At 40.1% G+C, this 27970-nt stretch overlaps 1 protein-coding gene across 1 annotated transcript in view; it reads left to right on the top strand.

The window, feature by feature from the left end:
• HTRA1 (HtrA serine peptidase 1) overlaps window positions 1-27970 on the top strand; it is a 71664-nt gene that overhangs the window by 25495 nt on the left and 18199 nt on the right. Inside the window, exons 2-3 of the mRNA XM_069099154.1 lie at window positions 3525-3624; window positions 4114-4318. Coding sequence (XP_068955255.1) covers window positions 3525-3624; window positions 4114-4318 — 305 coding nt within the window. The remainder of the gene's footprint in view (window positions 1-3524; window positions 3625-4113; window positions 4319-27970) is intronic.

The following is a 27970-nucleotide window of genomic DNA, read 5'->3' on the forward strand; positions in this document are numbered from 1 at the left end:
ACTTCTTTGGTTTAGTATTTTGCTATTAATTTTGTTTGACCCTGAAACATCAGTAAACACTCTTTTCTCAGTTCCTTGATGTTATGCTTTATCATCTGCTTGATAACACCTCTGCCAATGTTTATCAACTACCATATTCAGTAGTTTTTTTTTTAAAGTCTGAAGTTGGGCATTTGAAAGTTTTATCATTTAGACTGTTCTGTTCCACTATTGTTTCTTTCTGTAATAATTTGATATTATCATGTCCAATATTGAATTACGCACAGAAGTGTGCTGATCCAGTTTGAACAGGTTCTCTAGAATTGATTGTTAAATTTTCACCATGAGCATTTATGCCTCAGAAATCATCAAATACTACAAATCAGGCCTTGGTTTATTGTTTGTTTGTTTGTTTTTTTGTTGTTGTCTAGACTTAAGAAAGTGATGGAGAAAATGCTAAGAAAAAAAAATTGAGATTAAACTTAAAAGTGTGTCTTGGTATGTTTCCTTCCACCCTCCAAAGCCTGGTTGCTTAACATTAACAGCATATGCATGCCTCATTTCCTGTAAGGAGATGGAGCGGAGGATAAACATGGGAGTAGAATCTTAGAATGTTAGACTTGTCTTTTTCCTTAGAGATCATCTAGTCCCAACTACATGTTTTACAGATGGAGAAAATGAGAACCACATTTTGGCTTAGGCTACTCACTAACTTTCTTAGAGAGTTAGGGGCAGAGCTTGGCTAAGACTGGAGAGATGTACTGCCTCTCCAGTTAGGGCTGCATTTCCCAGTTGGAGTTAATTAAACTGATTCAGGCTACAGCAGTGAGATGTTACAGTGCTGGCCCAGGAGTCAGGAGGACTTGGGTTCAAATCCAGCCTCAGACACTTGCTAGCTGTGTGGCCCTGGACAAGTCATTTAACCTGTTCGTTTCAGTTTTCTCATCTGTAAAATGAGCAGAAGGAAATGGCAAACCATTTCAGTATCTTTGCCAAGAAACTCCAAATGGGGTCACAAAAAGTTGGATATCACTAAACAAGAATGATCACTAAATTTGGAGTAGTGAGGAGTTGAGGAATCACTTCAATTTGAAACAAAGCTCTTATACATACCTGGAGACATGTTCTAGGCTTCTTTTCTTGTTCATAAGTTTGTACTAGAATCACTAGATGATCTCTGTGTCCCTTCTAGTTCTATGCATTCTACAGAAGGGATCCCCTAACCTCCCCTCCCCTTTTTTTAAGCAATTGGGGTTAAGTAACTTGCTCAAGGTTACACGGCCAGGTGTTTCTGGGTGGGTGCTAAGTGTCTGAACCCGGATTTGATCCCCAGGTCATCCCGACGCTGGGGTTGGTGCTCTTACTCGCTGAGCCACCTAGCCGCCCCTCTAACTCCCTTTTTTGCCACTATGTTGGATTCTAGTGTAGCGCTTTAACAAGTATTAATGTGAAAACAAACAAAAAACCCAATATGAAGTGTATGAACTCAATCCTCATTCAGGAAGGCCTGGATGATGGAAGGATGTGGTTGTTGGAGGTATAGATGTCACAAAATTCCCCAAACCCTATGCCTTTTCTAGCAGTCTTTGGCCTTAGTGGAGTTAAACCTTCCTCCTTCTTTTCCTCAAGGAAGCAGGGCCTAAGAAAGCATCTCATGTACTTGCTTACAAATTTCTCTGGGTTAGTCTTTTTCAAAGCTTGTTTACAGAAGGAATATTTCCATTCCCTTTATTTATATTGCCCTCCAACAGGAGAATTTAAGTAGCTTGCAGATGGAATAAATGGAAATACCTGGAAAAAAAAAAGAGAGAGAGGAAATCGAGTCAGTCACAAGGAGCAAATGTGGTGGAACTGCTGGTTTCCTGGGGCTCGTTCATCTTCCTCTTTCTGCTTCATCTGGGTATGAGTTGTGAGCAGCAGGGGACCAGAAATCAGGAAACTTGCTGGACCTTGGCTAAATCTCTCTCAGTTCTGGGTCTCTTTTCCCATCTTTAAAATGGAAGCCATAACATTCACTCTGTCTGTATTTTAGTGCTCTTTTAAATGTAAAGTCCCTTAATATGAAAAAAACTTTGAAAGGCTAAAAAGTGTCACTTCAATTTCAAATTCTATTAATTGAACTTTTATTGTAGATCTTGTCTTGCATGCTTTTTTTCCAGGGGGAGGGGGGGAATATACTTTTAAAAATGTGATTTTAAAAGTAAAACAAACCAAAAAAAATTGAACAACCTAAATCCCCCCCCCCCGCCCCACTGTGAAAGAGTGACCTGTTTTGTTCACAGGGTCAGGCAAGAGGTGCTTGCCAATGAGAAGGTAAACTAAAAAGAGATACCACTTGGGTTCCTGAGAGGTGCCAGAGAGGGTTCTTCCCCCAAAGCAGGAAGATGTATACTGTGGACCCTGGCAGCAAAGCTGGGAACAATGACTCTTTGAGGAAACAATTCCCTACAAAGGTTGCTCTGTCGCTAGAAGAAACTGCTGATGTGCAGCTGGGATGACTCAGCAGCACGCCCAGATGTCCAGAGGTTTTGTAGGTATCCTAGCATCTCTCTTAATAGCTGCTCACAGCATAGCAATAAGGAGCAGTGACACACGGGTGCTAGTAGGAGAACATCCTACCCTTTTCCCCCCTGCCCCCAGTAAAAGTGATTGTGAAACTGAGAGTCTCTCTGGGAGGGAGAGAAGTGTCTGTCTATATTAAGATGGGATATTAAGTAGGGTCTTCAGTACTTTTTCAGATTTTAATTTAATTTTTCCTCCTGATTTTCATTTGTTGTCCAGCTCTTTGTGACCCCATATGGGATTTTCTTGGCAAAGAAACTGGAGTTGTTTACAATTTCCTTTTCTAGCTAATCTTACAGATGAGGAAACTGAGGCATACAGGGTTAAGTGACTTGGCCAGGGTCACACAGTAAGTGTCTGAGGCTCGATTTGAGCTCAGGAAGATGAGTCTTTCTGACTCCAGGCCTGGTGCTCTATCTACTGTGCCATCTAGCTACCCCAAATTTATGTATTTCCTATCTTCTTGGAACCATATCAGAAGCATTATAAACTTTCACCAGCCTTCTTATTTTTAGCTCATTTTCTTCCCCTAAACAGTGGTTAAAGGTAGTGGATGAGGTAGGGGCTACTAAAGGTATTTTGTTTTGCCCAAGTGAGTCTACAAAAGTTTGAAAGTTACAGGATAAGCAGTAAGGAGGCAGTAGTAGATGATCATAATTGTAGGTCATAGTTGCTTGTGGGAACCCCAGGCATCACATTCTTGTGGAGAAATGATAGAGAAGACAGAAGCCAAGAATAGCAGTTAAATTTAATAGAATTTGTTACCATATCAGAGCAGGATTCATTCCTCGAGAGCTGGAAAAGAACCTATTTGTGTTGAGAAGAATGTTCGGGGTATTGTGCTTAGAAGTACAAAAGATTTTTTTCTTCTTTGGGAATTTCAAAGACCTCAGCTGGTATTTTTGGCTGCTCGTATGTAACCCTTGTCTTCAGGCAGCCAAAGCACGGAATTGTTATATGTCTCTTTCCATTTCTGTTTCCAGGGCAGGAAGATCCCAACAGCTTGCGCCATAAATACAATTTTATCGCAGATGTCGTGGAGAAGATTGCTCCAGCCGTGGTTCACATCGAATTGTTTCGCAAGTATAGCGAGCATTGCACTTTTATATTTCCACAGGGACTTACACTCAATATACACTCTTCAGTTGAGAGAATGTTGTAGTTGAGTTAACTTTTGAGATTTAGCAAAATACTTAAGCACTCATTAAATATACATTATATATGTGTATGTACACACACATATACATACACAAATATCCTTAAAGGAAGACACATAAGGGTTTTTCAATTAGGAAGCTTCCCCATGTGATGTATAAAAAAAAAAACAAACCCACTGTCCTAGATTTTTTTCCCTGATAAATTTCTAATAGTTCTTGCCCTGGAAATTCCCCTAAACTTTGATTGTATGGGATTTTGTTTTAATCCATTAAAACATTGGAATAAAATTAGGTTGCTGTATTTCCAAATATTTAAAATCACAGTTATAGGAAATGTGTTAAAGAGCCAAGAATTTCATGGTTGGGTGATCTGCTTTGAGGTTCTGTGGGCATAGCTATTGATTCTGTGTTGCAGGCTACCCTTTTCCAAGAGGGAAATTCCGGTGGCCAGTGGGTCTGGATTCATTGTGTCTGAAGATGGCCTGATTGTTACCAATGCCCACGTAGTGACCAATAAGCATCGGGTTAAAGTAGAGTTGAAGAATGGGGCTACATACGAAGCCAAAATCAAGGATGTTGATGAAAAGACAGATATTGCGTTAATTAAAATTGACTACCAGGTGAGTTTCTTAAGCTGTAATTACTCCGTAACTGGCACATAATACCTTTCCTTTGAGATTTAAGGGGCGAGTAGGTTTGTGGAAGGGAATTTCTGCTGTCTTACGGGTCACATCACCCACAGTATGCATTTTCACAGTTTTATATAAATTGTTTAATGAGCCACCATGTTCAAGAAATTCATCAGTTGCTGGCCAATTCACTTTGGTGGGTTGGTTGTTGGGTAGCAGACCCGGTCTACTTCTCAGACCATCTTTGAAGTTTTTCCAGATTGGTAAAACCTCTGGTTTTATGCTTCACTACCATTGTTCTTTTGAATTTAGGGTTGTCTCCATGTCACAATGAATTATTGGTACAGTACCCTATAGTAGAACTGGAATTTCTGAAAGCCATTTATGCTCTAATAGTTCATATACATTGGCAGATGAGGTAGCCAGCTTTGCAATTGTCCTGCATGGATGCCAGATATCACCATCATGATTTTTGTTGTAGTATAAATCCCCATGTAATCTTATGTAACTGTTGATTTGCTTTTTTTTTTTTTCCTGTGAAAGGAAGGGGTAGATGTTAGCATTTGCCTTGAAGGACCACAAATTCTGAATTGGTTGGAGTCCAACTTATGCAGACACAAAAAGACTTGAGAATCAGGAGACCTAGATCCTAGCTCAAGGTCTTCCACTGTCTCTGAGTGAACCTAGCCTCTTAGAGCCTGTCTAAGAGGCTAGGTTCACTCAGAGACAGTGGAAGACCTTGATTCAATTTCCTCATCTGAAGAATGAGGAGTTTGGACTGGCTCCCCTTCCAGCTCTATCAGGCTGTGATTCTATGGCTTAATGTGTTTGGGGAATGCTTATATCTCCAGAGGGAGTACATGATGTAACATTCTTTGAGCAATCATAGTACTTGGTGGTCTGGGTTCTGTATCAAATGAGAAATTAGGCACTTGATAATAATAGTTAGCTTTTATATAGTGTCTACTATCCTTTGCTAAATACTTTACAAATATTATATCATTTGATCATCACAACAACTCTGAAAGGTAGATGCTATTAATTGCCCCATTTTACAGTTGAGGAAACAAATGTTAAATGACTTGACCAAGGTCACACAGCTAGTAGTTGTCTGAAGTGGCATTTGAATGTAAGTCTTCCTGACTACAGGCCCAGCACTCTATCCACTATACCACGCAACTCAGGGGTGGGGAACCTGTAGCCTCGAGGTCACATGTGACCCTCTGGGTCCTCAAGTGTGGTCCTTTGACTCCAAACTTTACAGAACAAATCTGACCTAATTGTTCATTGAACAATTTGAAAGCCAAATTGAAACTAAGGGAAGATTGAGATCACTACCAACAGAAATCGTAGTCATGGGTCGGGAAAGGACACTAAAAGCCCCTCGTAATTGCATTCAGACTTATTCTGGATGCATCCACAGTAGAGTCTAAAACATTCAGGAGGGGGGCAGCCAGGTAGCACAGCAAGTAAGAGTACCAGCTCCAGTGTCGGGATGACCCGGATCAAATCCAGGCTCAGACACTTAGCACCACACCCAGAAATAACTGGCCGTGTAACCTTGAGCAAGTTACTTAACCCCAATTGCTTAGGGGCAGCCAGGTGGCTCAGCAAGTAAGAGCACCAGCTCTAGTATCGGGATGACCTGGATCAAATCCGGGCTCAGATACTCAGTACCACACCCAGAAATAACTGGCCGTGTAACCTTGAGCAAGTTACTTAACCCTGATTGCTAAAAAAACCACACACACACACACACACACACACACACACACACACACACACACACACACTTTCAGAAGGGTGGAGCCTTTTCTATTCCCTACCATTAAAAAAAGAAAAAAACGACATTGGAAAATTTCCCTCTAGAAATGATATCATGGGCTGTTTTGTTAAAAATGTAAAATCCCACTTGAATTGTGTATCTTTTAAAAAATTATCTTTCCCCAATTGCATATAAGAAACAATTTTTAAACATTTGAATTCTAAATTCTCTTCCCTCCTTCTTCCTTCCCTTCCTCTTTCCCTCCTTCTGGAGACAGCAAACAACTTGATATAGGTTACATGTGTGCAATCATGCAAAACACATTTCCATATTAGTCATGTTGTGAAAGAAAACACAGGCCAAAAAAAAAGCCCATGAAAAAAATAAAGTGAAAATAGCATGCTTTGATCTGTATTCAGACTGCATCAGTTGAGTTGAAAAACATTTTTCATCAAGAATCCTTTGGAATTGTCTTGGATCATTGTATTACTGAGAATAGCTAAGTCATTGAATTGTGTATCTTGAGTTTTTATGTTGTATTTACCTTAAAGGGCTATACAGATGTGAGCTGCTGTTATTTATAAATGTGGCTGTTTCGGCAGATTGGCAAGAGACACATGCTTTATGGCTGATTTTAAAAAAGAAACAAAAATCTGTGTAAAGCAGGCTCACTCTTTCTGCCACTTTCTTACCACTAGAGTGGGATAGTGATCTGGCATAGATGCCATAGATGCCTCTCAACAAAATCAAACTGTCTGTGAAGTTGCTGCTAATTAGTGAGGTGATTATGGATGTGTGTCATCTATATTTTGTACATGTAGTATCTCCCTGGATGGAATATCAGATCCTTGAAAACAGGGATGCTTTAAATTTTGTCCTTCTGCCTGGCACATAGCAGGAATTTATAAATATCTGTTGATTGAGTTGGTGGCAGTAATTTGTAGTAACAATAATATCTATTATTGCAAAGTACTTTTCATATGTTATCTCATTCATTTCTCACAACCACCATGGGAGGTAGGTAATGTGCTCATCCTCGTTTTAAAGATGAGGAAGCTAGGACTGAGGGAGGTCAAGTGACTTATTTTAGACGGTTGGGTGGTGCAATGGAGAGTGAGTCTGAGAGTGACTCATCCTTCTGAGTTCAAATCCAGCATTAGCCACTTACTAGCTGTGTCACCCTGGGCAAGTCATTTAACCCTCTTTGCCTCATCTGTAAAATGAACTGGAGAAGAAAATCGTAAACCACTCCAGTATCTTTGCCAAGAGAATCCCAAATGGGCTCATGAAGATTTGGAATTGACTGCCAATATCTGAACGAAAAGTATCTGAGATTGTATTTCGACTCAAGCTTTCCTGCCTAAGGTCAATACTTTATCCACCAAGTGGCCATTGATTAGTTTTGATTAGTATTCCTGTATCTTCTGTTTCTCCCCATCACAGAGAAATAGAATCCTAACCTTTGCTCATTTGGTTTCGGGTAATTGAAGATAGTTTATTTAGCAATTTACTTCAGGCACTGTGACGAATTGTGTTTCTATCATACTAAACTGTTAGGAATCTTATTGATTCCTTTCTACCTAATCAGAATTAGATTGAGAATCACTTTTTGGGGGGGTAGAGGTCCCCACCTGTGATTTCATTGGTGGTGGCAAATTTCTGTGAAAACCTCCACTACCATAACTGTTTTCTCAATATATAGGCTTAAAGAATTGTCAGAGGCACTAAGAGGTTAAGCAACTTGTCTGGTTTGACACAGCCAGTATGTGTCAAAGATGAGACTTGATTCCAATCTTTCTAACTCCAAGGTGGAATTCTCTATGTAAGGCACCATTATACCTGTCAAGAATCACTCAGTCCTTTGAAAATATGGATGTTTTCTAGGTGAGGCTAATACTCCTAGACTAGCATGCAGACCAGGAATACCATAGATATTCAAAAAAATTAAAAGATGCCAAGATGTCTTCAGGGTGCCTTTGAAATATTCATTAACATTTTAATTAAATTTGTATTATGACCACTCTACTAGATTCTGAGAAAGGAAGGTGGTAGTTTCAGTCAGCCAATCAATAAACATTTATTAAGCCCTGTCTCAGGCACCATGCTAAATTTTGAGAAGAAGAGACCTAATAATCTATCATGTTCCTATTAGTCTTTCCGTTTCTTTTTTAAAAAGTGTTTACATTAGAAGCATTTATACTTTGCTCCCACTTCCTGAGGGAATTCTTGTAACAAAGTAAAATAGTTAAGTAAAATTAATAATACATGAAATAATAATAACAATAATAATAATAATAATAACCTTGTCTGTTGTCTGAAAGATCATACAACATCTCATATCCCACTTCTCTGTTAAAAAATGAGCAGGAATCTATTTTCTCTCCCTCCATCTCACTGGGGGAGGGGAAACAAATTTTTCATGACACAAATGCATAGCCAAATAAAACAAATTTCTGCAGTGGCTTTATTCAAATATATATATATATATATATATATATATATATATGTAGATAGATAGATATAGATGGATATGTGTGCGTGTATCTATCTATCTATTTATCTATCTATATATATGAAATTTCATGCCCTAAAACCATCACTTCTCTGTAAGGGATAGGATGTTTTGTTATCTTCTCAGTGTCATCATTTATCCTTTGTTTTTACCTCAATCATCTTCACTGCTAGTCCATCTGCAATAGTGTACAATATGGAAAAATATTTTATGTGCAATATTGAAAAATGAGATGACAAAAATCTACATCTTCTTTGTTGTAACCTCTTCATCCACCTTAGGTCTTCGTTATTGAGCATTTTTAAAAAGCACCTACTATGTGCCAAGTACTGTCTTGGATGCTAGAGACACAAAGACAAATGGAGAAAGTCTTTACCCTTAAGGAGCTCACTTTATCAGGGGAAGAACATGTACCCACAGAGATAAATACAAACACACACCCACGCACTAAATCTAAGGTGGAATCAAGATAGTATATGGTATGAGCAGTGGGGGAGCTCTGGAGGGATTTCATGTAGGAGATGGAACTTTAGCTAAGTTTTGCAGAAAGCAAGGCATTCTGAGAGGTGGAGGTGAGGAGGGAGGGCGTTCTGTGGAGATGGGAGCCGGAATATCATGTCCAAGGAACTCTGAAGTTGGATAGTTGGGCTGGAATGTAGGAATAACTAAAAGGGAGTGATATCTAATAAGCGTTAAAGGTAGGCTGGAGCCAGACGGTAAGGGGCTTTAAATGCCAAACATTCTTCCATAGTTGGACCAAACTTGGACTGAGTGTCTCTTCAGAGCTCTCCCTGAATGGATTCTGACCCCAGGAGAATATTAGTGTGAGGTTTGCCCTGTAGGTCAAGTCACTGAGTTGTATGTTTGCTGGGTGATGGTAAAGACGCCTGGGATATGTCTCAGTGACAGACAGATGGGAGAGCTGCCTGCAGTGATCAATTAATCCCAAGGCAATATGAAAATTTTAGGAGAATCTTCTGACCCCGTCACTGATGCCAATGTATCTTGGAAGCCGGCCTTTTGTATGGTATTTGTGATGAAGTAAAGATGAGAGTTTGAGTATATTTAAGTTGGAAAGGTTAGTGTTTGGTTTGAGTGGTTGTACAAGCAGAAAGATGGATTAGTTAGTGAGGAAGCTCTAGAGGGGGTGAGTTCATGGTGGGGTTGAATTCGTGGGTGTTGGAGAGGGATTAAATATCTGTGTTTGGGTGAGGATCCCTGTGTAATTTGGGGGTGCGTTTTGTAGCTGTGCACCCCTGGATTGTGTGTTCAGAATGTGTTAGTAGTGAGTCTAGAGTTATGGATAAATAGAAGGAATAGTTTCTAGGGGTGGGAATATTACGCCTCCTGCTTATATAGGTGAGAGAGGCTATTTGGCCCTAAGTATTGATCCCAGTTGTCCCAATTCTGGAGCTTCTAGGTGGCACAGTGAATAGAGCACTGGGCTTGGAATCAGGAAGATCTATCTCCCTGAGTTCAAATCTGGTCTCGGACACATTTTAGCTATGGGACCTACGGCAAGTCATTTAACCCTGTTGGCCTCAGCTTCCTCATCGATAAAATGTGCTGGAGAAGGAAGTGTGGTACACCATTTTAGTATCTCTGCCAAGAACCTCCCCCCCCCGCCCGAAGAGGTCATGAAAAGTTGGACATGACCAAAACAACTAAATAACAAGAACAAAATTGATGCCAATACATCTTTATTTTTGAAGAGATGATCACAAAATACCGGCAGATAGTATCTGATTGGCACAGTTTTGAGCCCCTGGTAGTCTCTGGCACAGTTTTGAGCCCCTGGTAGTCTCTGTATGGGACAAGAGAGTGCTTGGGGGTGGTTAGGTGGTGCAGTGAATAGAGCACTGGCCCTGGAGTCAGGAGGACCTGAGTTCAAATCCGGCCTCAGACACTTAACACAAAATTAGCTGTGTGACCTTGGACAAGTCACTTAACCCCAATTGCCCTACCTTCCCCCCTCCAAAAAGAAAAAAGAAAAATCTTAAAAAAAGAAAGAAAGAAAGAGAGAAAGAGAAAAGAGAGTGCTTGGTGGGGAAAGGATGTGTGGATTCTGGGACTAAGCACGACAGTGTGAGAGTCCAAAGGTAACTGTGACTGCCTCTTTCAGTAACAGCACATAAAACAAAAATGAGCAAAAGCCACATCTGAAATGCTGGGAATCCCTTGTTTTATAATCTCAAACTGTCCTATTGTCATAGAAACTACTCTTCTGGACAAGAGTAACTGAATTCAGTTCAGTGTGTATCTACTATGGGTAAGACTCAGTATTAGGGACTGGGATGGCACAGAAGGAAATGAGATTTGCTCTCAAGAAAATCATCTGTTGGGAAGGATAAAACAGGAGCATAAAAAAGCAAATACAAAGTAATTTCAGAGGGATTCACCTGAGGCAAAATCCAGAGGGACTTAAACTGGACCTTTTGTAGGGACTAGGAATTCTAAGAGGAGATGATGAGGGAATGTATTCCAGAGGCCTTTGCAGACAAAAGGCAGCAGATTGAGTTCAGGGAACAGGTAGCAAATAGGCCAGTTTGGCTGATGCCTAAGAGTGTGAAGGGGAATAATAGGAAATAACTCTGAAATGGTAGGTTAGGGCTGGATTTTGGAGGGCCTTAAATGCTAGGCTGAGGAGTTTGCATTTTAGCCCAGAGGAAGTAGAAAATCAATGATGATTTCTGAGTAGCTGAATGACATGCATGCTCAGTCCCATGTCATTTGGAAGCTCTCTATAAAGGGCGGGTCAGAGAGGGGAGTGAGCCCAAGTCTGGAGACCAGTTAGGGGCTTTTTCACTAGTACTAGGAGATTAGGGTCTGAACCTGGATGGTAATTGTGTAAGAGGAAGTAATTTATCACAGCTACTAGAAAAACAAATCCAATGCACATCCTTATTGATACCTGTTTAAAAATCTCATTTCTAGAGAAACCCTGTTTAGGAAGAAACTGTTTATTCCAAAGGACCAGAAAAAATGATGCTGTAAATATGGTTTGCCTCACTCATCTAAGCTAACCACATCCTGTAAATGGGACCTGTGTGGTTGGTTGCATATCAGTTTTCTTCAGTCTCCTTTCCCAAATGCATAAAGTGAGCAGTGTTTTTTTTTTTTTCAGTTACCAGTATGTTCATGGAAGTGTATGCAGTATACTTATTATAGGTTCTGTCCATTAAGAAATGTCTTTCCTGAATCTCTAGGGAGTTCCCTCACACTGTAGTCATTGTAAGTAAAATCTTGACAACCACTTGCTGGAGATATTGTAGAGGAAATTTCCATATGGTAAGGAGTTAAGACTAGAATCAATCGAAGAAATATTTATCAAGCACATAATAAATGCCAGGCACTGTGCTAGGCATTAGTAATTCAAAGGCCAAAAAAAAAGTGAAATGATCTGCCTTCAAGGATTTTATAGTCTAGTCAGGGAGACAGCATGTACTTTCATGGGTATGTACAAAGCAGACATATGGTAATGGCCTTAAAGGCCCCTTCCAGATCCGGTGTTCTACTCATCTGGCTTTTTTTTCCTTTCTGCTGCTGCTCACTATATGTTAGAGGAGAAGGGTTTTTGTTGTTGTTTTTTTTTTTCCAGTTTGAAGCCCAAGTGAAAACTTGATCCTGCGGCCTGCTCTGGCATGTTCAGTCAGGGCCTGGAAGAGCTTGGCAGATGAGCCTTCATGTCATATTTCCGACCTGCCTCTTGCTACCCGTAAAAGTTTAGTCATTCCAGCATCATGCACACTAATGACATGTGCTTCGGGCCAAAAAAAAAAAAAGGGTGCCTAAAATAATGTGGCTTTTCAAAAATGCAATAGGAAATGAAAGAGGATATTGAAGTGTAGGCACTTACACAAAGGACTGCTTTTCCACTGACTAAACTGCTTTTCTGCTGATAGTGCTTGGAAGTAGGAGGGTAAAAAGACCTCATCCAGATTTTTCCTTTTGTTCTCTTGCTTCAGTAATGGAATTTTCTTGATGGGCTTGAAATTATTTCCCATTCTTTGTGGGAAGGGAGATCCCACCTTGATCAATAGGGATTGACCCTGGATCTGTGACTTCACTGGCAGAGAAAGCTCCTAGGGGACGAAACTGGTGCAAACAGGGCTAGGTGCCTTGGCCAGGGTCACGTAGCTAGTAAGTGACTGAGACTAGATTCGAACTCATGAAGAAGAACCTTCTTGATACCAGGCTCGAAGCTCTGTCCACTGTGTCACCTAGCTGCCCAATAGGTGGTTACTCTTAATGAAGAAGCAAATAGGGAAAATAATGAGATTCATTTCTCAATCGTGCCCTGTGATGTGAGAAGCAGAATCAAGGGACGCTGTAATATCAGTCAGTCAAATAGTCAATTTGTAGGGATCAGGGATTCCAAGAGGAGATGATGAGGGAATGTATTCAAGAGGCCTGCAGACAAAAGGCAGCAGATTGAGTTCAGGGAACAGGTAGCAAATAGACCAGTTTGCCTGATGCCTAAGTCAATTAGTCAATTAGTCAATAATCAGTTAATAAGCATTTAGTGAGCACTGTGCTAAGTTCTGGGGATACACAGAAAGGCCCCAAACAATCACTGATCTCAAGGAGCTCTAATGAGGAAGAATTAAGGGTCATGTGAGCCTTAATGAGACCAAAGTGGAAACTACAACATAGAGAAAAATCTTTCACTGACAGATGGGGGCTGGATGAGTAATGCACTGCTCCCAGCTCTTCTCTCTTCCATTTTCCTTATGGACACAACTCTTCAAACACCTCCTCTTTGCATTAGAGATGATTTATCACTCTGTGTGTGTGTTTTTCTGTCTTGTCCTGCATTAATTTTTCCATGCTCAAGTATATTAGAAGAAGCTTATCTTTTGAAGCTGTTTACACTTGAGGCTAATGTTCTGCTGCTGTCTGTCTGGACTTGTGGAAGGAAACAGGATGTGTTTAGGCTCCTTCTCCTTGCCTTTAGTCACAGAATAGTCACCTTCCTCTCTTGGGCTAGGAAGCGTCATTCACTGGGAGCAGCCAAGTCCTGCCCCAGGATACAAAACACATGTCCCTCTCATGCCTCAGCGGACATGGACCTCGGGGCAAGATTGTGCCTAACATTGAGAACTTGACCTGCAGGAAGCAGAGACAGCATTTCTGGTGTGCATGTCAACATTTTAATGGGCAGCAGCTTTGAGAGCAAACAAGTTCATCTTCAAGTATGTCCTGCTTCCAAATGTGCCTAACAGGAACCACTTGTGGAATTGGCAATTTATTAGCATTCATTCAAAGCCTTCTAGTGGAGAGCTTTCCCTTTTTTTTTTTTTTTTTTGCTGGTAAGCCATTCCAGGGAGATTAAAAAAGGTAGAAAACGTGTTCCAAATGAATGGAGAGGTATTGTTCCCCCAGGAATGCAGTTCTGAAGTGCTAGGGAGGTTCTGAAGGAGACAGGAGGGAAAATTTAGTGCAGGGGTTTCCAACCTTTTTTCATTTTTGTTTCTCTGGGCTTTAAGCCTTCCAGTATCTCCTGTTCAATACTATAAAAAAATGAATTCTAGATTTTGTCATGTATATGAACACAAGATAAACCTTCCTGTATCCCTTTTCAATATGAAAGGAAATAAATTCTAGAGTTACCATACCATATGAACACAAGATAAATCTTGTACCCCCATTCAATATTAAAGGAAATAAAAAACAAATATTGTACCTCCATTAAATATGCAAAAATAAGAGACAACCCTTCTTATATCTCTATTCAATATGAAAGAAAATCAATTCTAGAGTTTACCATGCATATGCATGTAAGAAATACAATAGAGATGAATTTCAATGGGATAATATAGTTATTTACCATGTATTCCCCATACCTCCTTGACAAACTTCTCATACCCAATAGGAGGGAGGAGAGAGGATAATATGTACCTTCAGGATGGGAACTCCTGAATTAGAGTAATTAGAATGGACTGTCTTATTCTGACTCAGTGATTTAACTAACTGTTGGCTCCACTCTATTTTATTTGGTAATGTTGCTTCTAGGGAGGGAGCAGGTGCACCATGAACATTCTTCCTCTTTTGCCCTTACAATACATACCTCTTCAAGGATTCTATTGGATTTTCTAAACTCATCTCTTTTAGAAGAATAGAATTCTTCAAACCTCAGAGCCAGTCTGCTTTAAACTTGGAAGTATCTTATCCATCCTCCTTGCTTTTCAGAAGGGAAAACTGAGGTCCAGACATGTGAAGACTCCCTCAAAGTCACACATTGAGAGAGGGGTATATACTGGATTAGAACCAGGGATTTCTGACTCTCCTCCCAGTGTTCTTTCCATTACATGGTGGTCATGGGGATTGATCATGGATGTGGCTTTGCCCAGAAGTGCAACAAGATTCCTGGTGTTTGGTGGCTCCATTGGCCCCATGTGGTGGTGCAGTTTCCTGTGGGTATTTTGTCCAGGTGCCATCTTTGGTGAGATTAACATTTGGCAAATAGCTGGATTGAGGCTTGTGTATTTTTCCCTTGGTGCGCATAAACTATGTCCCCTGCATCCCCATTGCCACCCTTGGTCATGTTTGAAGTGGCTGCTAAGAGGTAACCTCGAAGGTGGAGTGTGGTATTTTTTCAGAGGGCTGTTTCACTGTTGAGTCTGCTGGCGGTAACAAGGTAGAATGCCTCAAGCAGGCACTGGAAGTTGTGGGAGAAAAAGGGAAGTGAGTAAGGAAGGTAGAAGGAGAAAAGAAAATCAAGGCAGAAGAGGGCAAAAGGAAAAACTCTGCTAATTGACTTTATTGAGACAAATTATGCTTGTGAAATAGAGTAGAAATGGCTTATTGACTAGTGTTCACCAATGGGAGTGGCTGTGGCCCCTTAGGACTGATCCTTTAGAGAGATCACTAACAATGTATATTGGAGTGGGGGAAGGGAGATTGTGTTTAAAAGCCAGGGTTTTCCAGGTTCTGCTTATCGTTATAACTGCAACCTTAGTCTTTCTCTGTCAATATGATTGAGGCATGTGAGGAATGGGGACACAATAGTGACTGACTCCTCAAATTAAAAAGTCCAGAGAGTAGAAGGTACCAGTTAAATTCTATTTCCCTCCTCTCACATTGAAATTTCAGATAAGCATTCCTTTAGCCTTTGTAATCACAAGGGAAACATCTCTAGCCCCTCTGTTGAGTTTAACTGAAGTGAGAATCCTAAGGAAATTTGGCTTTTTATAGGGCCTTTGAGGTTTCTAATAACTTCCCATAAAGGAAATGTTTGTTTCAGGCATGCTCATGGACCTTAAATCATCCTCAGTAGTTCCCTTCTGCAAGACACCAAATCTCCTGGTGCATTCATTGGCTTTAGACTGCTCCAGATTTCACTGGTGTGGACGCCCCCCTGCTGTAATGCAGCTTACAACTTCTCTATGCCACTCATCTTGTGGGATTCTAGTCTATATCTTTCTGTAAACCTCTCAAGGATCTGCCCAGTGGACTGGAGGGCTACTTTGGGGGCACCAGGTACCAGGGCAACACTACAGCTCCCCGTCTATCATCCCTCTCTGGTGACACATGACTGCCTCATCTTTTCTTTGAAGTTAATTTTTGTGGATATCTCTTGTTTTTATATCACTGACATTTCCCAAATGTCCTTCTCATCCACCTTTTAGAGAGTCATCCTTTATGTCAAAGAAAACAACGAGAAGATAAAAATTCAGCAACTAACCAAAATATAAAAAATGTCTGATAGTATGTGTTCTTGCTTGCTCATAGTCTTCTACTTCTGCAAAGGAAGGGGAAAATACATCTTCATATTTCTTCTTTGGGGCCAGGCTAGGTCATTTGTTCCACTTTTTCTGGTCAAATTCTTTCTTGGTGATGTCTGCCTCTTATACCACTTCTTAAGGGAAAGTCATCATTGGAAGTATATGGTAGGGTCCTTCTGTTGCTCTTTGGGTCACTTATGGGCAGTAGCTAGAGTGCTACTCTTGGAGTTAGGGAGACCTGAGTTCAAATCCAGCCGCAGATACTAGCAGTGTGACCCTTGATAAGTCACAGACAACCTTTTTTTAGCTTAAGTTTCCTCATCTGTAAAATGGGAAGAATGATGATGATGATGATACCTAAGACACAGGGTTACTGTGAGGATAAAATGAGACATTACTTGTTAAACAGCTTGAAGACTTTAAAGCGCTATATAAATTATAAACATTGTCATTGTTGTTGTGATTGTGGTTGTGATTGTCAGTGTAGTGTTGAAATGGTCTGGTTGAATCATTCTCTTGATAACTCAAGAGATTTCTTGGATCTCTTTTGAGATGAAAATTCTTTCATTCAGTATTTGTTGTACACATTTGCTAAGCATTGGGAGGGGTATAAGGCTGAACAAAACCAAATTCCTTTTACTGTGAATATATGGAAAGACACGTGGAGTGGGGTGGTGTAGAGGAGACATTATTAGAAAGTTGTACTCTGGAAAAAAGATTTGTTCTGCTTGGCCACAGAGGGCAACAGGTAGGTAAATATTGGCTCACTACAAAGATAAACTTCCTATCAATTAAGAGCTGTCCATAAATGGAAAGTGCTGCCTCAGGGAGAAGTGAATATTCCAGCCTTGGAAGGCTTCAAGTGGGGGCTGAATGACTTTGCTCAGGGGCAGGAATTAACTGAACCGATATCCCTTCTAACTATCCAAATGGATGATGAATTTCCCATGAAGAGAAAGGCCACACTGTTGCCCAAGGGGCCATTTGCTTGTAAACCAGGCTTTCTACTCTTGTGTGGGCTAGTTCCTGCGAGACCTGGGAGGCCTGTGGTGGTGATTGGGATGGATGCTTGCTCCCAAGAAGCCCAGAGCTGCTTGTAGATATGGAAGGCTGTCTGGAAGAAACAGAACAGTTAAGACAGACAGGAATGAAACCTGGGTGATGGCTTTTGGTTAAGTGTGATTCATCTACCAGCCCATAGCACAGTCAGAGAATTCTCCTTCGCGAATTTTATTTTCAAAGGGAGCTTATGAAAGTGGGGAAGGGGGGGTGCACATGGGAAATTGTTTCTAAGCAGATTTCTAAAATCAATTGACATGTAATGTAAACATTTATATTCAGATCTGTTTTCCAGTCTCTCCAGAATTGGTCAGACATTCTTGTGGAAAACAAGATGATTTTCAGTGAGTTGCTTATAAGCTGTTTTTGTTTTTGATTTGTATTTCTTGTTGGCAATTCTTTCTCATTCCCTTCTTTCATTTCATTTTCATTTTAAATCTCCCATGTGTTTTGCATACGGTCTCTGCTTTTCTTTGGAAATAATTCCTAGTCAGTGATATTATTGGTTGTTCTCTCCAAAGCCTGGATCTCTTGCAGTTGTGGGCTTTAGAAGACTGCGTGAATGGAGTTATATTTATATTTTGGTTTGGGTTTCTTAGCATTTTTAGGGGGAAAATCAATATTTCATCAGATAATGTAAATCCAGACGTTCAGCAGAGGTGAAAACAACTTTCATTGCTCTGAATAAGCCATTCGTCCAGAAGGTGTAGTTAATGAGGAATCATTGGGGAGGGTTCTGAATGCATTTTCTTTTGGAATGTAAAAATATCACAGTTCTCTTCAACTATCAAGACTGGAAACCCTTTTGTGTTCTCTGGCACCATTTTAATAACTTTGTTGATTGTTAAAGGACATTCTTTGGCCATATTTTTTCTTAATATGGTAATGCCTATTTTTCCCCCCTTCTCAGGCATTCTCTACTATGCAGTAAGATGAAATAAGGCCGTTATTTATGGTTATGGCAGCGCTGTTCTAAGGGACTAGTAGAATCACTGTGCTGTAATAAAATCTTAATTTGTGTGTTCCAGCTCTCTGACCCTGGCTTCCAGAAAGCCTCTATTGCTTTTGCCCTTCCATGAAGGATTATCACTTTAGGTTGCTTTTCATAATAAACCAAAACCAGAACAATTTCTCTTTGCTCTTAATTGGGTAATAAATTTGTGCTACATTCTTTATGAGATTGAGCTCTGTCTCACCAATGAGAGAAGATTCAGCCCTTCCTCCCATCTCTCCCTAATAGATATTAAAGTATTCTTCATGATTCCCTTGACTATTTGAAAATGATTATTCATAATGTGTTGAAATGGATGGGCAGTTCACATAATGTAGGGTACTGGTGTGATTTGGTGGAATTAGGTTTTTCTTTCTCTTCCTCCCCTTTGTCAAATCCATTGCTTTGGACTGATTCCAGTCAAATTCCCAACATTTTGAGACCAGGTTGTCATGGACCTCCAGGATAATAATAGTATTTACATTTAGGTAGTACTTTCAGTTTTACATTGTTTTCCTCAATAATCCTGAGAAATAGGTAGTACAAATATTATTATTCCCATTTTACAGAGAAGGCAAACAGAAGCTCAGATAGTTTAAGTAATTTTTATGTGTGGTCATGAAGTCACTGTGTCAGCCAGGATTCGAATTCAAGCCTTCTGACTCTAAAATGTAGGGGCCTTTTTTTTCTATTTTACATGATAATGCATGTAGATGAATACATGTGCTTATGTTCACATGTACATTAGCACATGCATACCCTTTGCTTTGAAAAAACAATGGTTCATATGTAAGGCTAGTTTCTCTTGTGTATAGATACCTAGCTTGTGCTTGATCCATCCTAAGATCTTAGGTTTCTAGAGCTGAAATAGAAGCTTAAAGATTGTTAGATATGGAATCACTTGTCCAAAGTTCACAAATCTAGCACTCTTTCCGCTATTCTATGCTGAAAATGTGTTTATTTTTGTTTTTGCTTTTAATTTTGTTTATAGAGGGAAGGGAAGGGAACAGAATGGGATAAGCATTTAAGCACCTACTATGTGCCAGGTGCTAGGCTAAGTGCTTTACAAATATTATCTTATTTGATCTTCACAACTACCCTGTGAAGTACTCTTATCATCCCTATTATAGAGTTGACAAAACTAAGGCAGCCAGAGGTTAAGTGACTTGCCTAGGGTAACACAGGAATAGATGTCTGAAATCAGATTTGAATTCACGTCTTCTTGACTCTAGGGCCAGCAATCTATCCACCACCATGCTGCATTGTCTCTAGAGAGAACCTTCCTGATCTACTTCTACTATGGTGAACTAAGGTCCTTTCTCCTCTACCCCCTTCCTCCTGCATCTTTTTATTCAATGGGTCTTAACCTGGAACTCATAGATACCCAAGGGGTCTTTGAATTCGGATGGGAAAAAAATTACTCACCTTTATTTTCACATACCTCTAATTGAAATTTAGTGTTTTTTAAAATGAATGTAGGTAACATACATTATTATAATGAGGGGTCCATAGACTTTACTAGACTCCCAAAGCAGGTCTGTGATAAAAAATGTTAATAGTCTTTGATTTATAGGATATTTGAACTAGGATGATCAATTTTTATAAAGGTGCTATGGACAGCTGAGAAACATGCATATTCTTTTTTTGTTTCTATTCACTTATTTATTTATTTATTTTTTTAAGCAATTGGGGTTAAGTAACTTGCTCAAGGTTACACGGCCAGTTATTTCTGGGTGTGGTGCTAAGTATCTGAGCCCAGATTTGATCCAAGTCATCCCAACACTGGAGCCAGTGCTCTTACTCACTAAGCCACCTGGCCGCCCCTAAGCAATTGGGGTTAAGTAACTTGCTCAAGGTTACATGGCCAGGTGTTTCTGGGTGGGTGCTAAGTGTCTGAGCCTGGATTCGATCCCAGGTCATCCTGACTCTGGGGCCTGTTGTCTTACTCACTGAGCCACCTAGTCACCCCTAAGCAATTGGGGTTAAGTAACTTGCTCCAGGTTACATGGCCAGGCATTTCTGGGTGGGTGCTAAGTATCTGAGCCCGGATTTGATCCAGATCATCCCAACACTGGAGCTGGTGCTCTTACTCGATGTGCTACCTGGCCGCCCTTCTATTCACTTTTCTGTTAACTTTTTTTTTTCTGTTAACTTTTCTGTTAAGGTCCTTCACTTTTTATTTGTCTAAGAATGAAAGAGGCATAATAAGATTCCTAATGATAAAAATTTTTCTTTCTGTTTCTTTCTGTAATTCCGTTAGCCTTTCCTTTAAATACTTGAATGTCATTCCCTTTGGTGTATAGGTTATGGGTGAATTCATCCCATTCATGCTTGCTGTTATGATTATTAATTTTATATTTCCCTTCATCATATCTTTTTATATTTTTCCCCTCCCAGTCCCCTCTCTTTAATTGTTTATTATTCTGAACTTGATAAACACTAAGAAAAGGGAACATTTTCCAAAATAGAGATCAGAAAAGGAAGATTGTATATTAAAATGCAAATCTCCCAAGTCCAGCTTGTTTCTTATTCTAAAATAGATAATCCAACATATTAGTTTCAAAGTCTGTCTCCTTGTGCATTATTTTAAATGTTTCATTGATACTTGCCTCCCTTGCCCCTTTTAGCATCACTATTACTAGCTTTCTCTCCCCATGTAAAGGGGAGGAGAGGAGTAAGCAAAACAAGCTCATACATTAGTCATGTCCAAATATGTGTCTTACAATGGCCCTCTGATTCATCACCTTTGTCAGGAAGTGGGAAGCATACTGCATCATCAGCCCTCTTGCACTGTAATGTCTCACTTCATTTGTCAGAGTTCTCAATTCTATTAAAATTATTTTTATTTATAATTTTGCAGTCTTTGTGTAAATTTTTGTCCTGCATCAATTCATACAAGTCTTCCCAGGTTTCTTTGCTTCCATCTCCTTTACAGTACAGTAGTATTGTATCCTATTCACATACCATAATTTTTTAGCCATTTTACAGTCACTGTGGCACTCCCTTTGTTTCTAGTTCTCTCGTTTGCATTTCAAGATTTCTCCTAAGTTCTGATCTTTTCATCAATAAGCTGTCTATTTTATCAAAGTCTGCTTTTCTCCTTGCATCATTAAACTGAAGTTTTCAAGGCAAATTATATTTTTCATTTTGGAATATTGCATTTTAAGATTTTCTCAGTAATTTGCTTCCAAGTCTTTTGTGAACCTGACTGATTTCCTTGGTAATTGAACTCTTTCTGGCTACTTAGTAATATTTTTTTTCTTTGACTTACAAGTACCAGATTTTGGTGATGGCATTGCTAGATGATTTTAGTTTGGGCTTATTTCAGGAGATTATTTTTTTTGTCTTTAGTTTCCAATATATCATAGGAGTTTTATTTTATGATTTCTTGAAATATAGTGTTTTTTTCCTAGTTTGATTATGATTTTCAAAAAGTCTAATTATTCTTCTATTATCTTTCCATTTTCAGAAACTACTTTCTTAGTTTTTTTGACATTAAGTATTTACATCTTCTATTTTTTGCCCTCAATCTTTTTACTTCATTTTAATATTTCTTACTTTTTTATAAAGTCATTGATTTCTGCTTGCGTCATTCTATTTTTTAGAGAGGCCACTATTTGGGTAAGGTTTTCTATGTTCAGTCTAGAGCTCTTTATTCTCCTTTCAGTTTTCTTTTCCTAGATTCTCATTTCACTACTCATTCATTTTTTTATTTCTTCATTTTTTTCATCCTTGTAGTTCCTATGTGCCAAAGCTATTTTTGGTGTTTTCTTCTGATTACTCACTTTTAGCATCAGTTCTTGGTTTGGGATTTTGTGCTCAAGCAGTACCCTCTGGTACTCTTGGGTGGGTTAAGGAAGATGTGTGTGGTCCCCCCCTTTGTAGCCTGAACATTACTTCTGCTGTGAATCTGGAAGGGATGGTTGTTATTAGGCCCCCTTTCTGCATCAGTCCCTGGCTTTTGTTTCAGTCTCCTGGTAGTCCACTGTGGGTTCAGATCTCAGTTACTATTTCTCATTCTTTGCATATTATTATTTTCTGGGGAGTAGAGCAGGGAGAGTGGGTCTCCCTGTGTCATCCAGGCTGAAGAGTAGTGGCCAACTCATGGCCTGACCCCACTGTTGATTGGCACATAAGATTGGCCTGCTCTGTTTCTAATCTGGGTTGTTCCCCAGCCTTAGGTAGCCTAGCTCCCGCCCCCCCCCTCCCATCCCCCCCACTGTAGGGGTGGAGCTCACCATATTGATGTTGGAACTTAATTTAGACACTCAATTGACTTTAGCTCTCTCTCTCTCTCTCTCTCTCTCTCTCTCTCTCTCCCTCCCCTTCTTTCCTTTCCCTCCACCCCTCCCCTTCTGTCTCCCTCTCTCTTTTCCTTGATCTAAAAAGAAGCCTTCTCTGACAAGACAGCCTCAGTGCAGATGTTTAGTCTGAAGAGGAAAAGATTTAGAAGGGGTACATGATATCTGTCTTCAAGGATCTGAAGGGCTGTCCTTTAGAAAGAGGAATCACACTTATTTTGTTTGGTTTCAGAGGGCAGAAGTAGAAGCATTACAGATGGGCAGATTTCAGTTTACTAAGTAAAAACTCCCTGACAATTAGAACCATCTAAAAGGTGGAATATGGGCTGCCTTAGAAGACAGTGGGGCCAGGTAACTGTTTGCTGGATACTTTGTCAATGGCAGTCTTGCTCAGCTTGTTCTAGATGGTCTCAAAAGTCCCTTCCAGCCCTGAGGCTTTGTGACTATACCATCCCACCAGTGAAAGCAAAGGAGCTGAAGGGCTAATGTGTGATGACAGACAAATGGTTTGGCTTTCATTAAGTGTACATTTTTTCTTGTCTTGATGCCATGAAACATACAGTCACTAGCCACTAAGATTTTATTTAGGAATATTTACATTTTGTAGTTGAAACATTAACAGTAAGGAACAATTTCAAATGCTAAGCTTTTTTCTCTGCTCCTCCACACCTATACCACCACCATATTCTGGCATGTTAAATAGGCCTGTAAGCATTTCTTCTGGGAATTTAAGGAGGAGGCAAGTATTGCTAGAGCTTGTAGTTTGTAAATTGAGGATCCGTTTCAGTCAGGCAGAATTTTTTCCTTCAGCACTCATTAAAAAAAAACACAACAAACTTTTTTTAAGGCATGTGTACACAGCATGGCTGTATTATTTTGTCTGTGTATAGGCAATTTTCTTTGTTTAATTTTTTTTTTAATTTAAAGAAAATGAAAGGCTAGCATAACTATTTCCAGAAGACATATTGAGTCACACAGATAAACTGCAGCCAACTTGTGTAACTTTAGCCTTTGAAGCAAACGTTAACCAGCACAGGACCCAGCTGGAAAACTCGGCACAGTGAAAATGCAGGGTGCCGGCCAACAGCTGGACTGGGTGCCTCCCCCTTCGGTGGCCAAATGCAGATTCAGCAACAACAAGGTTTTTTGTGACATAGGAGCACTTAGGATTTTTCACTGGACAGAAAAAAGTGACTTCAATTAGTGAAGGAAGATGTTGCCAGCTTACCCCTTTGGCTATAGACTTACTCATTTTCCCATTTCCTTTTCTTTCTCCAGAACCTGGGCAGTGGAAGTTATTAGGGAAAGATGTTGTGAAAGATCATAGTGACGACACATAGGAGTCCGAGTAAATTGAATTCTCTAAAAACTGTCTGCCTTGGTAGGAGTTGACTGGTCCATTGTATTATGTGGTCACCTCAGTTGATTTATTGGTTTAGTGAGTGGCTGCTGGATTTTGGGCAAATCTCCTATCTCTTGAGGCTTCAGAAGTTGCTAGGGATCTTACTATGTTTGGGGAGTTGTATAAAAACAATGTGTTACTTTGAGAAGACCTTTGATCCTACTTGAAATGCATTTAGATAAGGTCCCAGACACATCATTTGTTAGATTGTGTTAATGTGGCCAGATCTGGCTAGAATATCCTCTGAAAGATTTGCTTGGGGATAGGAGAAGAAGGAGTCCTTTGGGCGAGGATCATGAACTCATAGACCCATAGAGTTGGAAGAAACCTCACAGATTATCTAGTTCAGCATCCCTGTCATCCCAAGACTGAAAGACTTATCCAAAGATGTACAGCTAGTAACTGCTAGAACCAGGCTGCACATTCAGTATTCCCAATTCCCAGTTGAAAGCTTTTTTCACTATTATGTTCCTCCAAAATTGGAGATGTTTTTCTGTATTTCTGTTACTCTTCACCAGCCTTTCCCACCCCTTACTATGGCCTTATGAGATTGCTGAGTATCTTAGAGTAAGGGATAGGAGGCATTGGATTTCTGATTTTGACTTAAGATTTCTTGATTTCTGATATTGACTTAAGAATTATCTGGGTGAGGAAATTAAATTCCCTCTACTAATGCAGGTTGGCACTTTCACTGCAATTAATTATCTTAGGGAAGAGTGTAGAAGACTGAGAAGTTAAATGACTTGCCCAGGACCACATAAATGTCAGAATATACCCAGGTCTTCCTGGCTAACCACTTCTCTCTTTGGAGTCATATTGCCTCTCTTCAATTCTCTTAGTATAAACATAAATTTCATTATTTTGTTGGGCCTATGTAATTTCAGCTAAAAGCTATGGCGAACAGATTTTTGGTGTGTGCACAGTTCAAATCCCCCATAGTATCTGAACATAGATGTCACATTCTACTCTCTTCCCATCCACGTCAAATCTGCCAGGTGCCCATGCTCCCCAAACATCATTCAATTCTTCTCAAATGTCACACCTTAGTTGTTGTTTACTATCATATACAGTCATTAAGAAATATGTTGTCGGGGTGGCTAGGTGGCACAGTGAGTAGATCACTGGCCCTGGCATCAGGAGGACCTGAGTTCAAAATCCAACCTCAGACACTTAACACTTACTGTGTGACCTTGGGCAAATCATTTAATCCCAATTGTCCTGCCTTTCCCCCTCCAAAAAAAAAAAAAAGAAATATGTTGTCTGTGAGCAGAAGTTAGCTTCATGTTGGTGTTTCTTATTTCTGAATACACATGTGGATCCTCCTGTCCTTTATCTTTAACCATGATCTTTCTTTATAATCTCATTTCCCTACTCTCTTTTCTAGGCTAACCCAGATAACCAGTCGCAGGGTACAAGAGTTCTTAATCTAGGGTGTGTGAATTTAAAAAATAAAATGAAAACTGTTTTAATATAATTAGTTTCCTTTGTAATTCTTATTTTATTTTATGTATTTAAAAGCATTATTCTGGGAAGGGGTTCATAGACTGCCAAAATCATTCAATCTCTGTTTTAGAATATAGTCACATCTCTGACCAAGTAAAGATTAGGAAGAGAAGCCTTCACAGCTTCCTCTAAGACACCAGATAAATTGTTAGACTTTGGGTTTTTTTTTTTCTGAATAACAATTAATTGGTTCTTGCCCAGGCCTGGAGGACTCTAGCCCTCAGTCAGTCTAAACCCTTGGTCACCATAACATTCACAGGATCCTAGAATGTTAGATTTGGGAGGGATTTCAGAGACTACCTTGTCTAACCTGTTTCTGATCAAGAATCCCCTCTTTAAGACCCCATGTCAACCAGTCATTGGTCTAAGAGCCCTAGCCTTTAAGAAAAGTCCATGGGAAGATATAGAGGCAATGGAGTATAGAAATCTATCTTGCCCTACAAGAAAATAAGGGGGAAGGGAATAAGAGGTGGGGTGTGATAGAAGGGAGGGCAGACTGGGGGAAGGGGTAATCAGAATCTTGGGGTAAGGGGAGGGGAAAGATGGGAGGAACATGTGGAACTCAAAACCTTGTGGAAATGAATGTTGAAAACGAAAAATAAGTAAATTAATTAGAAAAAAAAGAAAGGCCTGTGGGGGTCCATTTACATGGTACCTCTGCCAGTTCTTCCCTGCTGACTTCTTGGAAGCTACCAGAGAGCATTATGAAGGTTAGTCACTCACCACATTTTGGCACAGTGTCAAGGGTCCAAAAAAAAAAAAGAAAGAGAAAAATAAGAAAAACCCTGACTTTCCAGGAGCTCAGATCCATATGGGGAGATGAGGCCAAAATTCAGCCATAGGATTTCTTAGTTTCAAAGGGCTTCTGAAGCATTGCTCTGTTTGGCGGAATCATCCTTATGGGAAATCTGTTGGCCCAGAGAAAGAGCAGTATTTTTTCCTAGGCTCCCAGTCTATGTTTGCATACCCAGGTGTCTGCGGGGCCTTTGATCCAGCCCTCAGCCTGCCAATTCTCACCTTCTCCCAGTTAGCTGAGTTATCACTCTTTTGCATCAGCAGCACATGGTTCCAACTGGCTGGTCTGTAAGTCTGCATAATATTTTCAAGTACTTCTTGCTGCTATGGCCAGCATCCAAACTTGGTTCCAAAGGAGCCTAGCTATTGGGAATTTTAATTTTAAAATAACACTTGGTGTCTCATTCTGCAAACTCTTTCAAAACAACTTCATGCTAGTTCATTTATCCTCACAGCAATCTGCCGTAGAAAGAATAACATTCATTATGTTCATTTGATTGATAAAGATAATGGGGATATTGCCAGGATTCCTTGACAGAGACATAGGTAAGCCTCAGAAAACGACTCAAAGAGGCTCAGAAGTGGTTGTCAAGGAGGCAGCAAAGGGTCATCACTGTGCAGCCTTCGATATCTTCTGTCTCTGAGATCCCAAGTGACCTGCTGTTCAGTCATCCAGTTGTGTCTGACTCTTCATGACTCCATGGACCATACTTCCCATGGGGTTTTCTTGGCAAAGATCCTGGAATGATTTGTCATTTCCTTCTCCAGTGGATTAAGGCAGAGGTCAAAGTCGCTTATAGAAAAGCCCGTTTCATTTTTCTGGGGGCACAGAAAGCAGGAATATAAGGGGATAGGCTTCTTCTAGGTATCTAGGCTATTCTGATATGCCCTAATTCTGCTCTCCCTGCTTCCAAAATATGGAACTCAACCATGGTGTAAATGAGCCAGTCTAAATGACAACCAATCCTGGAAGTTTGGACTCTCCCCGCTTCTATCTGTTGGAAAGGTGGTGGGAAGATTAGGACAGAGAGTGCCATCGTCCTTTGTTATAGCTGTTGGAAACAGCTGTTGCTTTACTACATCAATCAACTCCTCTGGCTTCCTGATCATGGTAATAGACTTAGATAAGCCCAACATTATTTCATTTAATCAGTCAGATTTCTAACTGCTGACCTCCCCAGTGGCCTTTCATAACTAGAATCGCAGGTTGATTTTCCTTCATTGATTGAATTACTGTTTCCTGGTTTGATTAGGCGGAGAGAAAAGTTTGATTAGGCGGAGAGAAAAGGCGGAGAGAACATACCAGGCAGAAGGCCTGATGATTGATAAGGATGTAGGACACCACTAGGCAGATAGTAACTTAGGTAATCAGACAGCTGTAGGCGAAGGCTCTTATTCCGGGGCATTGTTATATCAATGATACTGTAAATTCTCTGTGTATCTTCCCTTGCTCAAACTCGATATCTCCTTCAAGGTAATGATGCCAGTGATAGTTGTTACTGGTTCTCGTCATGTGTGTAAGAAAGGGGGGGAAAGGGGGAAAGAGAGAGAGAGAGAGAGACAGAGAGAGAGAGAGAGAGAGAGACAGAGA

The sequence above is a fragment of the Petaurus breviceps genome, unplaced genomic scaffold (assembly GCF_028583685.1).
Source record: "Petaurus breviceps papuanus isolate PSGF00001 unplaced genomic scaffold, PetGlider_PUasm1.0 37, whole genome shotgun sequence".
NCBI lineage: Eukaryota > Metazoa > Chordata > Mammalia > Diprotodontia > Petauridae > Petaurus > Petaurus breviceps.